A 16,940-nucleotide genomic window follows, 5' to 3' on the forward strand; every position below is an offset into this window, starting at 1 on the left:
AATCTTTATCATATCAGATTAAGTGTGATATTCAATTATTAATTTATTATAAGGTGTGACATATATATATATATCTATTGTTTAAATTATCAAATAAACCTTTTAACTTGCAAAACAGAACTACTTCTTGGCTCAGTGGGATCAGGGGGATTCCAAGAGAGGGGTGTTATATAGGGGTAGTCATCCAGAACGCATGAACTGGACATAAAGATATATCAATAAGGGTTTTCATTCAGTATTATAGACTAGGCGTTGACTTAGCTGTAGTGTTGAATTGAATCCTCTTACAAACTGGGGGCTCGGCCGGACGTTTGGGTTAGAATACCACTTGTGCAGCTTAATACAGTGTGCTAACTGACGGGATACATACATCCGGTCGGATCACCACGCTGCATTACGCTGTGAAGCATTCCTCAAAAGGGACACTCCAAGAAAAGTTCTGTTCTGCAAAAATAAAATACTAACTTCTGTAAGTCAGGACAGAGACCAATCTCTAGAATGACGACCTTGGTAGATATGAAAATAGCCAGAGAGCACTTCTTACATAAACTATTTGTGAGAGGTGAATGGGCTGAGCAGGGCCAGGATGCCTGGTTGCAGGCCATCACGCGACAGGTCACTGAAACAGGGTCAGACTTATGGAGAGATCAGGGTCCATTACATGTGGCCCTGAGTGAACTATATATGGCTCCTAAAGCCAAAGAGGAACACAATAAGATTGCCAGGATAGCAGCATACCTGTACCTATATATGGGAGACATGCAGGATAGATGTGCTGAAAGCCAAAATCTGGCAAATAGGCAACAGGTGGTGTTAGAGAAGGTCCAATCTGACCTGGTCTCTTCTGAGCAGAGGCTGCAGGGGAGACAGGAGTCAGAAAATGACAGCAGGCAGTACATCATTAAAATAAAAGAGGATATGGGCATCCTACAACAGGAAAAGACAGATCAGGATACCAGATTTCTGGCCCTGCAGACAGTTTGGACTCCTTACTGCAGAACCAGAAAAAGTTGGAGCAACAGATCAATTTCAACAGGGCATGCGCGGAGCAGGTAGTCACCCTGCAAAGCCAGCTAGATAGAGAGAAAGAGGAGAGCAATAAACTGATTCTGAAAGACCTGGATACCCAGGCAGAGTTTGATCAGGAGCGCCAGAAAGCTGGTGCCTTCCAAAGGCAGAGGGACGACCTGGCGGCACAAATGCAGGCTCTTAGTCAGGAAAGAGACACCATAGGCCAGGAAGTCTGCCATTTAAAAAGGAAAATGGAAGAAAATCACCTGGCCCTCCAGGGGCTGGGTGACCTCCAAAAAGAAAACCAGAACTTGTTAGAGCACACCAGGAGGGTGGAAGAGGCTCTGGCAAGAAAGGAGCAGGCCAATAGGGACACAGCTCAGGAGGTAAACCTCCTGCAGCAAAGACTGGCCTAGTTCTCCAGGAAGCACAGAGGGAAAATGAGGCCCTCTGTCAACACAATGATAGGCTCCAACAACAGGTAGCGATGCAGGAGAGACTGATAGAGTCTAGTAAGGCCTTAACTGAGGAACTGAAGGCACAAATGCAGGCTCTTGCATTGCAACAGGGAGCAGGGGCGGATAGAGATGAGGTTCGCTGGGAAATGGAAACTCCGGAGCATAACCTCAGGAGCCCTAGTACCAGAGGCCCTCATACCTCTCAGTCCCTGGACTCTGCCACCCCCATGTCCCCTGGCGCACATGAGCACAGGGCCACAGGGATGGCAGATTACTATCCAGCCAGAAGCATGGGGCTCATAGGCCAGTACCTCCCAGGAATGGATGGGCGGGCATCTGGGCATGGGCACCCAAGCATGGTGCAATTCAGTGGGGAACCCCGGGAGAATAGGCCCATTAAGGGCATCCTGAAAACCACCGCCCAGTTAGGTCAGTGGAGGGGGTACACATCAAATCCTGGCAGCAAGGAGGAATCTGAAGACTCCTCTGAACTGCGCAGGACACAGGAGACCAGGTCCCCACATTCTGCCAGCCATTCCCAGGCTCGCAGAATCCGGGAAAACCTGGAAGAACAGACGGGAACCTCTGGGAGCAGTGCCTCTGAGTCCGAGGACGAATGGACAAGGGTTACCCGAACCAAAAAGGCCAATAAGGCAAAAAGGGCCTTGTTTAAGGACCCCTTAAAGCAGATTAAGGCGATCAGGAGCGTCATCACGCCTTACCATAAGAACGCTAAGTATTCTGTTTGGGAGCACTTAGAGCTGTTTGAGCAAATGATGGAGACTTTCCATTTGAAGGACAGCCAAAGCTGTATTCAATATGTAAAGTGGACCTTCTCCCCGGAATACTCCAGTTTCTTTGCGGGGCTGGAGGACCAAAATCATTTAAGATGGTCCACCTATAAGGCGGCCATCTTGAAACATTTTTCTGTTCACAGAAATCCTCAAGAGGCTCGCAAGGCAGCCTACAATTTGCAATGTGGGGAGGATCAGGCCCCACAAGAATTTGTGCAGGAGTTAAAGCGTGCTTTTGCACAGACCACAAGAAGGGTGCGCACGGATAGCAGAGAATTTATAAATACGTTTTTCCATGCCTTGCCCAAATATATCATGACCCAGCTCGTGAGGGATTTTCACGAGAAAAGATCTTTAGACGGGGTCATTGAACAGGCTACCCGGATCTATGAGGTGCAGAAACCGGTAGATAGCAAAAGTAATGCCCAGAAAAACCCCAAAGCCAACAGCACCCCTGCTGCTGCCAAGGTGGCAGAGGTAAAGGTCACCCCCGTTTTGGATTTGGAGATGGGGGGGCCTAAAAACCTACCTGCCCCTAATAATGCTAGGCCCAGAAGGTCCTCGGGCCAGTCACAGACAGGGAGCCAGGGAGGCAGCCCCAATGGGGTCCCTCGCTCTCCTGACTATGTAAGTCCTCGCTACAAAGGTAACAGTCCAATCCTGGGTTATGTGTGGACTCCCCCAGCCCAGGAGGGGGGATCCAACCGAGCACCGAACCCAGGGAACTTCCCTCCAAACTTCCCACAGGAGGGCAGAAATTTACCAAACCCTGGGCAGAACTTTTTCCCCAGGTATCCACCCGACTTTCAGCCCCAAAACCATCCATCCTTCTTTCCCCAATTCCCTGAGCCCAGACCACTGAATCCGGGAGAGGGGAGGCCAAGGGTGGAGGGGTACCCAAATCTTCCCAACCCGGGGTATTACCAGAGGAGGGACAGCTACCCTTCCCGGGATCAGCCCAGGGGAGAAAACAGGGCCCCGTATCAGCCTGAGCGGGTTTCCCAGTTAGAGCGCCAGGTTCAAAACATGGCGCGGGATCTGGGTCACATACTGAGGGCTCAGCAGAACCCTCAGATGGGCGTGCCGGCGCAGAACGCACCCAACTCTGGACCTGGTGCTCCAGAACAATGACGGGGGCAGCACCCTCCCGGTTCCCAGGGAGGAGGCACAAGGGGAAGGGGGGTGTAAAGCCTTGGAGGAAGCTTCCTTCTTCACTTGTAAACAGCCCCTGGAAACCCAGGAACCGGAAACAAAATCTCTTGCCCCTGAAAGTCTGCCTCCTAAGGAGCAGAGGAGTGGTAGGAGAAACAAAAGACCCAAACAGACTCAGTTTGAGGAGGAGGTAAAGATCTTCCAATTTGAGGGAGAGGGATCCTCAGAGGATCCTGGGAAAAGGATCTTCTCCTTCAGGGAGGGGGGAACTCCTCCCAAAGAAAAATGGGTCCCTAGGGATGCAAATCCAGACTGGGGAGATGTGGAGACTGAGCTACCGCCGCCCACCATCTCATCCCAGAACCAACAGCAAGAAAATCCCCTGGTTCAAACCCATCCTGGTGACTGCCTCCAAAAAGGGGGGGCGGCCCAGAACCGGAGCCAGGGGAACCCACAATGGCTCTGATCTCCAGTTGCCAAATTTTTCTTTCAGATTCCCAAGGCTCTCCACAGAATTCTGCCCAAATCTCTTCGCTAGCGATGTCCAAAACCAGAAAATTAGCCCACCAGTTGTCCAAAAATGTACATTATCTGTGCCCCCTTGAGGAGAAGGAGGGAAGATATTATGCCCCGGTACAAGTACAGGGGCAGGGTACAATTTTGGCACTGGTGGACACTGGATCTCAAGCTACCCTTCTGTCCAGAAGGGCCTTTGACGAACTGAATGCAGGAAGGGGAGAGAATTACCAAATTCCTCTCACCTCTCTTCCTGGGCAACTCCAGAACTTCGACGGGAAGGAAATTCCCGTTGAGGGGACGGCAGACTTGGACATTAAAATTGGGCGACACAAGTTGAAACACCCGGTCATAGTTGTGACCCCAGAGGGCACCCCTTGTTTACTAGGGAATGACCTCCTGAGAAGGTTGTCACCCCTAATAGATTGTGTAAACAAGGTCCTCTGGACCCAGACTAGCCGACCAATAAAATTAAAACAGAGTGTCAACTATGTTAGTTTAAACGGCACCTGCCACATGGTTGAACAAAAATCTGACCAAGTAGAATTTCACTTCCAGAATAGCCAAATTCCAGATGTGACAGTAATAGCAGTAGGACAACAGACTGGTGATGGGGGGTCCTCTCTATTTCTGAAAATCAACCTTCCTTCCAGTTTAAGGTGGTATTCCACACTGGAAGGAAACACTCTGAAATTCTATACTAATCCACAATCAGAAACTACCACTTCTATAGTCCAGGAAGATGTGAAATCAGCTCAGAGCCTGGCTGATATTCAGCAAATTGGAGTGCAGCTGTTCATCCCTGTTCAGTTAAATGATGGGAAGGACTCTGTTCTCGCTCGAGTGTGTGTGAACAACGGTAAGAGCTTCATCAGCGAAGCCATGTTTCGCCAACTCCCAAAAGATCCAGCCATTCCCACCTTCAAACTGATAGACAAATGGGAGATGGACCTGGAAGCACCTGATTCCAAACATCTCCTGCCAAGCAGGTGTATGCTCAAAATCTCCATTGGCAACAAGAGCATAGTCCACAATTGTTGGGTCGTGCGAGACGTCCCTGCCGCCTTTTACTTAGGCAGTGACATTCTCAATCGCTTTGCCATTAGTTTGGACCTAATAAACTTCAAAGCTTGGTCCCGATTTGCGGATAATCCCATGGGCTTTGATGATCCAGAAAAAGCCTTTAGGTCAGCTCAATTGCTACCTTATGCAGTTGAAATTCAGATTAAAGAGGAAGTCACCATCCCAGAAAGGACCCGACAATTCTCCCTGGAAGTGAAAGTTAAAAGAGGACAACATTTGAAAAACCCTGATGCTTACATACATCTAAATGCTTCTCTCCAACAGCAAGGGTTAGGGGTAAACCCAACACCATTAGTCAACATAGAACATGACACCATTCTAATAGAGGTGGATAACAGCGACTTAAAGAGTATTACTCTAGCCGCAGGCACCATTATTGGAATGGCGGTTGATGACCGACATTTCTCCATTGATCTTGGAAATGAACTGTTAGGACCAATCCCCAAGGACTGTTTTGACAGTGACAGCGATGACAATACCACACCAGACAGGATTTTTACCCGGCATGGGGGGAACTTCCTGGTGTACACTTCCTGCCCCTATAGTAAGGAAGATGTGACGTGTGACTTCAGGAGGGATGAGGTGATTTTCCAAGTCCATGAGGGCTGCCTTTCCCACCTGAAGCCTCCGGTCCAAATCAGCACTCTGACCAGGGACTTCTCCACCCAGCTGGAGGAGGCCGCGGAGATAGCCAAACCAGAAGTCTTTCCAGGCTTCAGGCAGATGGTGGAAGAGAGAGTCAACCTAGCTGATGCCTGTGTGACTCTGGAACAAAAGCAAAAGTTGAAACAAGTTTTCTTGGATTTCCAAGATCTCTTTGCGGTAGACTCATATGACTGTGGTCGCACTGACATCCACACAACAACAATCCCCACAGACCCTGGCATGACTCCTGTGTTTGTGAAGCAATATCGCTTGCCTCTCGCATCAATGGAGTCTCTTACTGAAATAATTAAGAACCTTGAGTCCCGGGGAATAATCCGTCCAGTCCACAGCACCTTCAATAATCCGGTGCTGGGAATATTGAAGCCAAACGGCCAGTGGAGACTCTGCGCCGACCTTAGGGAGCTCAACAAACGGGTCCATACTTCCCGATGGCCTCTGCCCTACATTGACCAAGGGCTGGCCCAGATCCAGGGGTCACAGGTATTCACTGCAATAGACCTGACCAATGGATACTGGACCGTGCCTGTCAGCAGGGAGGACCAATACAAACTGGCGTTTACCTTTGGGGGCCAGCAGTACACATGGACCCGGACTCCCTTCGGATACCTCAACTCCGGCAATGAATTCAACATTTTCCTACATAAGGCCATGCCCGACATGGGCGCGAGGGGTGACCTGGCTTATGTAGATGATGTCCTCATCAAAAGCTCAACTGTTGAGGAACACATAGCGGAGATCCGTTATGTTCTAACACAGTTGAGGGCCGCCGGAGCAAAACTTTCCTTTCAGAAAGCACAGTGGTGTAGAACCCGTGTTAATTTCTTGGGGCATGAGATTACTCCTCAGGGTCTCTGTCCCCAGGAAAAGAAAGTGGAAGCACTTCAGAAACTGAAAGACCCCACAACTCTGCGGGAACTAAGGAGCCTCCTTGGACTGACTAATTACAGCAGAAAGTTCATTGAGGGCTACGCAGAGATCACCAGACCCCTGATTCATCTCCTGAAGGGGGGGGTCAAGTGGGAATGGGGTCCAGAACAAGCTGAGGCGGTAAAACAACTCAAGAGAAGCCTCTCACAAGCGCCTTGCCTAGCTTACCCTGTCAGAAACAAGGAGTTCTTCCTGGAGACGGGGTTCTCTAATACGTGCTTGACGGCAGTATTATATCAAAAGCATGACAAGGTCAATAAAGTAATCTCCTATGCGAGCAAAACTTTATCCTCTGTGGAGGAAAAATTCAACGATTGTGAGAAGGCACTCCTGGCAACGGTGTGGGCATTGAAGAATTACCGCCCGTTTATCCAGGGGGAACACATCATAGTGGAGACTCCACACCAGCCTCTGCAATATCTCCAAAGTGACCGAATCCGGGCCGGAAATGTGAGTAATTCCCGAATTACTTCCTGGATTCTGTCAATGCAAGGCTTTCCTGTGGAGGTCAGATATGGCCAAAACAAGAAGAGTCCCCTCGCGCAAGGTCTGGCTGACTTGCATGATTGTGCCAGAGAAAACTGTCTCGAGGACGAAAGTCTAAAAATAAAGGACAACATGGAGGCATACCTTAATTCCCCCCACAAAGTCTTTGAAGAAGACAAGTGTGAGGGAATGCCCACTGTGTATGTGGATGGATGCTCTTACCATGTTGACAACAACGGGGCGAAAGAACTGGTGGCTGGCGTAGGGAATGCATGGGTGAATGAGTCCCCAGAACCCTTCGCTGGATACAAAATTGGTCCCCGAAGTAGTCAGGTGGCAGAATTGATGGCTGTGCATCAGGCCATCCTCACTGCTGTCCAGCATCAACTCCACGAACTGGTCATAATCACAGATTCGGATTATGTACGGAACGGGTTCGTGGAGCACCTGGTTAATTGGAAAACCAGAGGCATGTTATGTGCTAACAACAAACCCTTGAAACATGGGAAGTTGATCCAAAACATTGATGATCTGGTCACATCGAATGGGATGACCATCTATTGGAAAAAGATCAAGGGTCATTCCAAAGTAGAGGGACCAGACAAAACTGGAAATGACTTAGCTGATCAGCTGGCCAAAACCGGGGCCATCCAAGGGGATCTAATTGAGATTGAGTCCCTGTTGGGGGAAATCCAGGTCTCTGCCATCACTAGGTCCCAGACAAATGCTCACAACAACCTTTCAATTGTACAATGGAGTAAGGAGACCCCTGATGCTGATTTGATTACTGCTCAGAAGGGGGATCCAATAATTGGTAAATTTTACCAGCACCTTGAGGACCCTGAGAACTTTCCCCTGACGGATACCGATTACATTGGGAAAGAGGACCTAAGAGTGTTGATGAAATGTCCAAAAATGTTCCGGATCCAAGACGGTTTGTTGGTAAGGAAATCCAAAGCTGGCCACGATCAGTGGGTGGTTCCTACCTCATTCCGAAGCCTGATGTTAAGTCACGCCCATGATGCGGCCACCGCCGGTCATAGGGGGTTTCACACAACACTGGAAATCTTAAGAGAGGTTGCATACTGGCCACACATGGGGCAGGACCTCGACCAATACTTGAAGGGGTGTCTCGTGTGTGCACAATTTCAGCCATCATCCCTCACGCACCGCGCGCCTCTCCAAAAGCGGGGGATGACACTGCCATGGTCAGATTTACAAATCGACTTTGTAGGCCCCGTGATTCGCTCTGCTAGGGGGAATAAGTACATGTTGACTGTCACATGCTTGTTCACCAAGTGGGTGGAATGTCTCCCAGCCCCAAATTGCAAGGCAGAAACCGCAGCTGCCTTGATGATTAACCACATCTTTTCCCGTTTTGGTCTACCTCAAAGGATTGAGTCAGACAGAGGTAGCCACTTCACCAGTGAAGTAATGACAAAGATGTGGGAGATACTGGGGGTCAAGAGAAAGCTGCATATTGCTTATAGACCAGCTTCTTCTGGGGCAGTAGAGAGATATAACCGGACAATTGTGAGCATATTAAAGAAGTTTGTGGCAGATTCTGGGCCAAGTTGGGATATCCGATTACCTCTGGTCCTAATGGCCATCAGATCTACCCCTTCATCTGCAACCAAAATGTCACCATTTGAGTTGATGACTGGACGCAAGATGGTGCTTCCTCAGCATTTGCTCTATAGGACCCAAGAGCAGACACTGATAAATGCCTCCACTACTCATGAGTATGTAGAGAATTTAAGGAAACACCTCCAACATGCTTTTGCTTATGCTCAGCGGAATCTAGAAAGATCAGCTGATAGCATGAAGACCCATTATGACCTGAAAACTTCCAGGAAGGAATATCAGGTGGGAGACCGGGTCTATCTATACAACTTCCAAAGGAACCAGGCCAAGCAGCGCAAATTTTTGCCTACATGGAAGGGACCCTTTGAGATCATCGACAAGATCTCCCCTGTGGCCTACAAAATCCACATCCCCAAAGGCGGTTCGGCAGAGGGGGAAGACAAGTGGGTCCACATAAACCAGTTGAAATGTTGCCATCCCAGGCATGCTCTGCAACAACTGGAGGAATCCTCTGGAATCCTAGCGGGTACTGTCTCAGACTAATTCAGTTCCAATCATAAAACATACCACATCTAGTCTCTAAAATACTGTGATTTGCATGAAACTGTCTCTTAGTTATACTGTTTTTTTTTTAAAATAAGAATGTAATGTTTCATTATGATGAAATGCATATGCTGCCCCACTATCTCAACAGTGGTGGAAAAACGTCTATGAGTAGGTATTGCCGCTCTTCCTTTGTCGTCCTAGGAGAAAGAAAACCTGAAGACGGGCCAAGGAGGACGATCCGGAGACCGGGAACGAAGATCCAATGGGCCCAGTGGACCGCCCAATATTCCCATCAGGACCGGCGAGGAGGACCGATCGATCAGTACCGGATGGAGAAGAAGATGCTGAACTGTGCCATCTACAGAGTAGGAAGAAGGTTATGCGGACAGACCGGTGCGTGGGTCAAAACCCTTGTGCACCCGACTCCCCATCGACTCAAATTCAAAGTGCAGTCACGTGAGGGGGCTTGTTGGGTGTCCTGACCCACGTTTAAGCTATCATGCTACAACATTTGGTGCTGTGGGCTTAGAAAATTCAAGATGGCGGAAAACCCACATGTGAACCGAAATCCAGGAAAGCTGCGCAGTTTGTGCGCACACCAAAATGGTTGCCTCACTTGCCACCCCCGTGCGAGAATGATAGGCCGGGTTGCCAAAGGAAAAACAGTAGCGCCGGTTAGCTTCAAAGCGTTTTAAAACCACCCTGTGTTTCTCTGAAGGCAGGCTCAAAATGCCTATTTTCAAACATTGCAACATGTGCAAAATATTCACTGAACACCAGCAGACATTTGGCAGAATGAGGTTTTGTGTGCTTACAAAATCTGGGAAATGAAGAGCCCAAAACAATGCTTATAACAAAACTGCTATGGAGTCAGCAGTTTAAGTTGCACTGGATTTAAAGACACTAAAATCGAAAATGTTTAGATTAAATGAGTGACCTATGTTTGGTGTCACATGCCTTTGTAACTGTTGAAATGTCATAGTTTTGCACTTAGAATCAGCATTCTAGCTGCATGTGTAAAATTGCAAGTTAATTTAAAAAGCAACAAAAAAAACATGACAGTTAGCTGAAAGTCTGGCTTAAGGAACTTGATTCTGCCTGACAGCTACCCCCATCAGGAGTGAAACTTGAGTCACAACTGTGTTCCCAGGCCTATCTGCCTTTTGCTGGCCACACTAAGGATATGCCATCTATCTGATAATTGAATTACCTGTGCTCTACAGGAGCTCTGAACAAAGCCTGTTTTTGACCCAGGCAGATGGTTTATTACAGAGGTCGTAAAACAGCTTCCTCTTGGCAGAAGCTGGGAGGGGCACTGCTTGTGAGAGCAAGCTGGCTTGGCAGAACTGGAAAAACCAGTAATTCAACCTTGTGCTGAGGGTAAACCACACCCCTTTGGAGCCAGAACATAACTTTAAAAAGATGGATCATTCATAGAGCGGACATGTGAAAATGTTATAAATGATACCATAATTCTTGTGATTTTTCTGCCCACAATTTAAGAGGTTTTTAGAACCGGTGGTATGTTCAGGGGGGTGTTAGCGGAAAAGTGGATATTACTCTAAATATATGCATGTTAAAAATCTGAAACTTCATCAATTAATGACCATACTCCTTGCGCACATGTGTGTCAATTTGGGTCAATGTCAGAAATTGCGAAATCCGTTAAAAAGTGAAACATGTGCCATTTCTGAATGCAAGCCCCCAGGAACAGCAGATTTGGGACAGAGTATACCTCATGGGATATGTGGCATGGGTATGTAATTTCAAACAACTGTGTAACTGTGAAATATGGATTTTGATCATATATAGATTTGGGTGCACAGATGACAGGGGAGGTTTTTCAAGAGATCATAAATGGATGACATCACTCTGACTCACAGTTCCTTCCCCAATCAAGTGAGGAATGAAAGCTGGACCAATGACAAGTGAGAGGGGCAAGTTTAGTTATGACCAACACACACGCCCACTTGCAGAACATATAAATGGACCACTGAAACTTAGGTAGAGACCTTCAATTCCATCTGCCGCTGGAAGCTCTGCCGGAAAAATCCATACTTACCTCCATCAAACTTCAAAGAGCCAACACTTAGACTCCAAGATAAACAGACTCTTCAGAACCTTAACCAAAAAGGTCACTGCCAGCAAGAGTATTTGTCAGCAGGCCTAAAAATCTTTTTGCAACTGAACTCTTCAGACAGCCGGCTGACGCCGTCTGAATTTTGCCAAGAACTTTTGCAAGAACCCGGTGACAGAAATATCCAAAGAGAAGGCAGGACCCGACCCAGAGAACCGGTGCCTAGCAGAGACCAGGCCATTGTATCCAGAGTGCTGACCCCGATGCTGTGAGCAGTTCCAGAGACCAGACACTGTGCCCAGAGACCGTCCGAAGTCCAGACCTGTTGACCAGATCGTGACAAAGCCGCCTTCCTGTTTAAAATCTCTTGTGAGTACCGCCAAACTGTACCAAACCAAAGCTCTTAGTTTAAATTCATCTAATTCAATCTATTTAACCTAAGTAGAACTGCCTGATAGCTCCAAATCTGTCACCTGTCATTCTAGCTGCAAAATCTGTCACTTGCCATTTTGAGCTTTTAAAATTTCAAATCTGAAAAACGACCTTCACAAAATCGCTCATATCTCCGCGACCGTTTGTCTTAGAGACTTGCAATAACTTTCATCTGAAAGCTTAGAATCGTGGCTTTCCTACGAACCTAGAACCGCATTCCTACCCCCTATAGTTTTACCGCAATCGCGGAACACGCATCCGCGAATTTTACCGCGATGTGCAAATTTCTCCACGTGTAAAAACAGCTGCTGCTTGCCTTCCATTTGCCAGAAAATCGTTTGCCTCATAAAAACTATCCCTGAATCATTGCAAGAGTGAGCCTGAGCTAATATTAACTAGATACCACTCACCCTGAACCTCTAGAGGGAATCAAAAGCATTTTAGCATATTTTTTTTAATTCATTGCCAGCACATATCAAAGCAATTTGGGCCTGTGTTTTCAAACTTCTGTAGTCTAAGCTTGCTGGGGTGAACTGAATTACAGTTGATTGCATTTCTGAGAACTGTGTGCTTCCTTCCATTTCCTTGCATTGTATCAAGGGGGGGAGGGGATTGCCAGAGAAAAGTGATTACATTGTTTTGTTGAAATCATATTGAGTATTTTCTATACTGCATTTCATTCATTCAACCTTGCATTTCCTTGAACCCTATAAAGCATTCTCTACCACATTATACTTCTGTACCTATTTACCACTGTGCTACCTTATCCATTTCATGTCAACTCCTTATTGATTATAGAGAAGCGTGTTAGTGCCAGATTCTCCGTTGTTAATCTTTATCATATCAGATTAAGTGTGATATTCAATTATTAATTTATTATAAGGTGTGACATATATATATATCTATTGTTTAAATTATCAAATAAACCTTTTAACTTGCAAAACAGAACTACTTCTTGGCTCAGTGGGGTCAGGGGGATTCCAAGAGAGGGGTGTTATATAGGGGTAGTCATCCAGAACGCATGAACTGGACATAAAGATATATCAATAAGGGTTTTCATTCAGTATTATAGACTAGGCGTTGACTTAGCTGTAGTGTTGAATTGAATCCTCTTACAGTATCTTTTTTGGTAGGATTATCTCGCTTTTGTAAAGTGAGGATATGTTAGTGAGGTTGGATTTGTTTTCCGCGGTGGGGTAAGTCTTCCAGGTGTGATGAGCCTTAGCTTTCTCTTTCCTGAGTAGTTTGAGCTCAGGGGTGTACCACGAGTTCAGATGAGCTTTGGGTTTAACTTTGCGTATTTTCAAGGGGGCAACGGTGTCCATTGCTCTGGCCATGGAATCATTGAAGGTGTCGATCAGCAGGTTTAAGTCAGCGTTGGCTGGAAGAGCATTGAGGGTAGGTAAGACCAGTGGTAGTAGGGCTTCATCAGTAATGTTGCGTTTATTCCTGGTGGGACCTGCTGGTGCCATGCGGTGCTTATTGGACAGTACCTGATTGGTGTTGACCTCAAGAGGGATCATGTGGTGATCGGTCCATGCCAGAGGTTGGGGGTCTTTGCAGGTTGTATTGCAATTGTGAGTTGCTACCCAATCAAGGGTTCTGCCTTTTTGGTGGGTAGGGAGTACAATGAGTTGAGTAAGACCATGATCGGTTAGGACATTGGCTAGGGATGCGGCATGTGCATCGTTCGGGTCTTGGTAGCCGAGATTGAAGTCTCCGAGGATCATGATTTGTGCTGATGGTTTGGAATTTTTGGTGATGAAGGATGTGATGTCTTCTTCAAAGGTCCCAGGGGGGCCTGGGAGTCTATATATGAGGTAGATGGTGATCGTGGTTGTGGGGGAGGTTTGTAGTTTGGCTGTGAGTAACTTGCAGGATGTGCGTGCGACTGTGTCGGTTGGTCTAAGGCCTAGGGCGGATTTGGAAATGCTCGCTACACCTCCACCTCTGGCTTTGGTCTGTCCGCTCTGAGGATAGAGTATTTGTCTGGGATGGCTAGCGATAAATGGGGTCCGGACGCCTCATGAAGCCAGGTTTCTGTTAGGGCTAGAAAGTCAAGGACGTTGGTAAGGATAATGTCTGCAATTTCTGTGGGGTGGGCAGCCAGGGATCTGACGTTGAGTAGGGCGCCTTTTAGTGGGGGAGGTGTGGGCTTGTTCGGTGCAATGTGCTTTGTATTAGTTTTGGTGTAAGGTTTGGAGTTGGGTTTTGAAATTGTGGTGGGGAGCCTGGAGCCTAATCTGTCATTGCGAGCTGTGAGGTTGGGAGTAAGGGATGGGGTGGTTGGCCCGAGCGGCTTAAAGCGGGCGGGAGATTTGGTGGTCAGGTTGTTCATGATTGATGTGAATCACTTGCACTCGGTAATGGTGCAAATAGTCAGTTATGAGGGCTCTCAAATCAGATCTACAAGGGCAGGTCAAGTGAGGTTGAATAAGCAACAGGTTGCTTTTTGGGCCTGGTGCAAATGTTGTTAACAGTCAATGCCTGACCAAATGATATACCGGGAATGTCTGCTAGTCAGGATTCACAAGGGAATACTAGCATTTGCCTAGTTCATAGGGCTGCAACCTGTGGCTCTCTAGATGTTTTGGTCTACGACAACCATCATCCTTGACAATTGTTTGGGCTTGATATGGCTAATGTGGGTTAGTGAAAAACATCTGAAAAGCCAAATGTTGAAAACCTCTGCCCTAAATAGATCCTTGTGACAGACTAGGTCTAACCCTCCAAACACCTTTAATACAAGTATGTGGTTTTGGTTTCCAGAGTGATACAGCCACCCACTCATCCTGTACTGATGCTCAACACCAGAGAGCACCCCTCGGTGGTCTGTTGATCCTTCGTCACTCTTTTTTAAAATTTTCCAGTATTTGCTAATAACCACTTCTGTTCCTGACATTTCTCAAAGTAATTTCTCTGTAAATTATGAGTTTTGATTTGTTATCATGAGATTCTGTTTTCTTCAAAATAGCCCATATGATAGCCCATATGATTTCTATGGTGACTGTACAATTATGTTCTATAAAAAAAAAATAGTTACCATTAAGAAATGTTCTGTTGTCATTATTTAAATGTTAAATGAAAAGGTAACACTGGTCCGCATTAACTGAGGAAGAAGAAGTTGGTTATGTTCCTGCAAGAAGTCTTCGTTCTGAATCACAGGCGCCCCTGAAGATTCCTAAATTTCGCTCTAAGAGTCTAGGTAGCCGCTCTTTCTCAGTACTTGCCCCCCGTTTATGGAATGCCTTCCCATTACATTTGAGAGTGCAATCTGAATACTTTCCTTTTAGGAAAGCACTTAAAACCCACCTGTTTTCTTTCTTCTCTGCTCCATAGTTTTTTGGTACTCTCTAGTAACATCTGCCTTTCTCTGCTCAGCACCTAGATGCCTTTGGGCCTTAGTTCACGCGTTATTAATTTTTAATAATAATAATAATAATAATAATAATAATAATAATTCTTTAAAAAATATGTTTTACCAAAAAGGTGTCAAATATGTCACAATCTTATGATATTTATACATTGGTGAAAGAGCTTCAAACATTACCTGTGACTATCAAAATATACCAATCCTTCTGACAGGTATACTAACTGTGCTAAAATAAATAAATAGTATAGATGAACTACAATCATTCAAGATTATTGAGCCTAAAAGATGAATTGCATGTTTTGTTTGTGTTATAGTGTAATGATAATGTGAAGTGTGAACATATCCAACATATGGGCATTGTTTTAGTAGATATGAAACTAGAATTCCCTTTTCTATTGGAAATTAATGAATAGGTGACTTGATGCATGTATGGCTCTCTCCTATGCTAACCCTCGCCAAATACTTGTTTATATTTCAGCATTGGAGCCATGGGCCCAGGAGAACAGTCGAGTATCACATTTGAAATTGTTCCCTTCAAGAGCGGTCTAAAGCAACTTCAAGTGAACATTAGCAGCAGCAAATTCAAAGTTATGAAAGGTTACAAAACTATTGCGGTGAACCCAAGGAAGGCACCCTAAGGTTCTGCAAGCCAAGCAGTTTAATCAGAGCAGTTTCAATTGTTTTTAAAGTTTTTAATTTCGGGGTCTTGGGTGGTAAAGCGATGCAGACAATGCACCAAACTCCAGGCACATATTTGTCCATTGAGCGATGTTTGCCAAATGACCCAATGAAGATGCTTCATAGCCTGGAACAGAATTGTAGCTTGTCAACCAGCTTGTTAGGTTCTCTACATAGAGGGCCTAATTTACATAGCCTTGTTCAATGGAAAAACTGCATTGGAAAACACTTTGTAAATCAGGCCTAGAGTGTCTCATTGGCAGAGCCCACTACACTTGATCAATTCTGTGTGCCCATTTATTTTGTAAGCTATTGCTGTCAGTGCCCAGGAATATAGAAGAAAATCTGCTTTGTTTGCTACTAATTCACTAAACATAATTCATCACGGTTGGATTACATTTTCTATTACGTATTTCTTTCTATGAAAGTGTAAACAATGGTGCTCGTTATTGAAATAAAGTGTCCAGGTTTAACCAATGGATGTCTTGGCTATTTCTTGATCAAGCATAAGCCTGCACTGCTCTTGCCTTTCATTCCATGGTCTGTTTGTGTAGAGATGTTTAATGGGGACTGCGGGTTTTCATGGATGTTAAAGCTACTAAGGCCACGTGGATGGGCTGTGCAAAGTGAAGGACGAGCAATGCATGGCCTGAGTGAAGCATGGGCAGTTAAGGAGGGGTGGGGTACTTTGACAAGCTGGTGACCCCTGCTATAAGGCTGTGGCATTTCAAACACATTGCTTTCAGAGTAGTTTACTTGGGCTGACATTTTTTAGCTTGATGGTGCACCAAGCCATCCCCTTACACAATACCTTTTCTGCTGCATGCCCCCGGCCGCACAGAGCACATTGGGAGAAAATAGTTTTCAAATGCATTTTTGTATCAGGTAAATATTTCCCCTATTCCCACTACTAATTCGAAATTTGCCCTGATACAAAAATGCACTGAAAGAATTAGCTTTTTGCCCTAGAACAATTTTTCTCTAATTCATTTTCTTTTGCGGTGATGGAAAGTGTGTGTAATGTGATTAAATATCCGAAAAGAAAATGGCTGGCATGTATTTGGGGGTCTAGGATGTCGACATTGATGTAACCTCCCCACAATACATATGGGAAAGACATCGTCATGCCACATGTTCGGCATTTTCTTTCTCATCTT

The 16,940-nt window shown here is 46.0% G+C and overlaps 1 protein-coding gene across 1 annotated transcript in view; it reads left to right on the plus strand.

Annotated features, from left to right (window-relative positions):
• LOC138580596 (protein-glutamine gamma-glutamyltransferase 5-like) overlaps positions 1–16,260 on the plus strand; it is a 364,270-nt gene extending 348,010 nt beyond the window's left edge. The window contains exon 13 of the mRNA XM_069651260.1: positions 15,584–16,260. Coding sequence (XP_069507361.1) covers positions 15,584–15,743 — 160 coding nt within the window. The 3' untranslated portion in view covers positions 15,744–16,260. The remainder of the gene's footprint in view (positions 1–15,583) is intronic.
• The last annotated feature ends 680 nt before the right edge of the window (positions 16,261–16,940 follow it).

The sequence above is a fragment of the Ambystoma mexicanum genome, chromosome 3p (assembly GCF_040938575.1).
Source record: "Ambystoma mexicanum isolate Mex_15411 chromosome 3p, UKY_AmexF1_1, whole genome shotgun sequence".
NCBI classification, from domain to species: Eukaryota; Metazoa; Chordata; class Amphibia; order Caudata; family Ambystomatidae; genus Ambystoma; species Ambystoma mexicanum.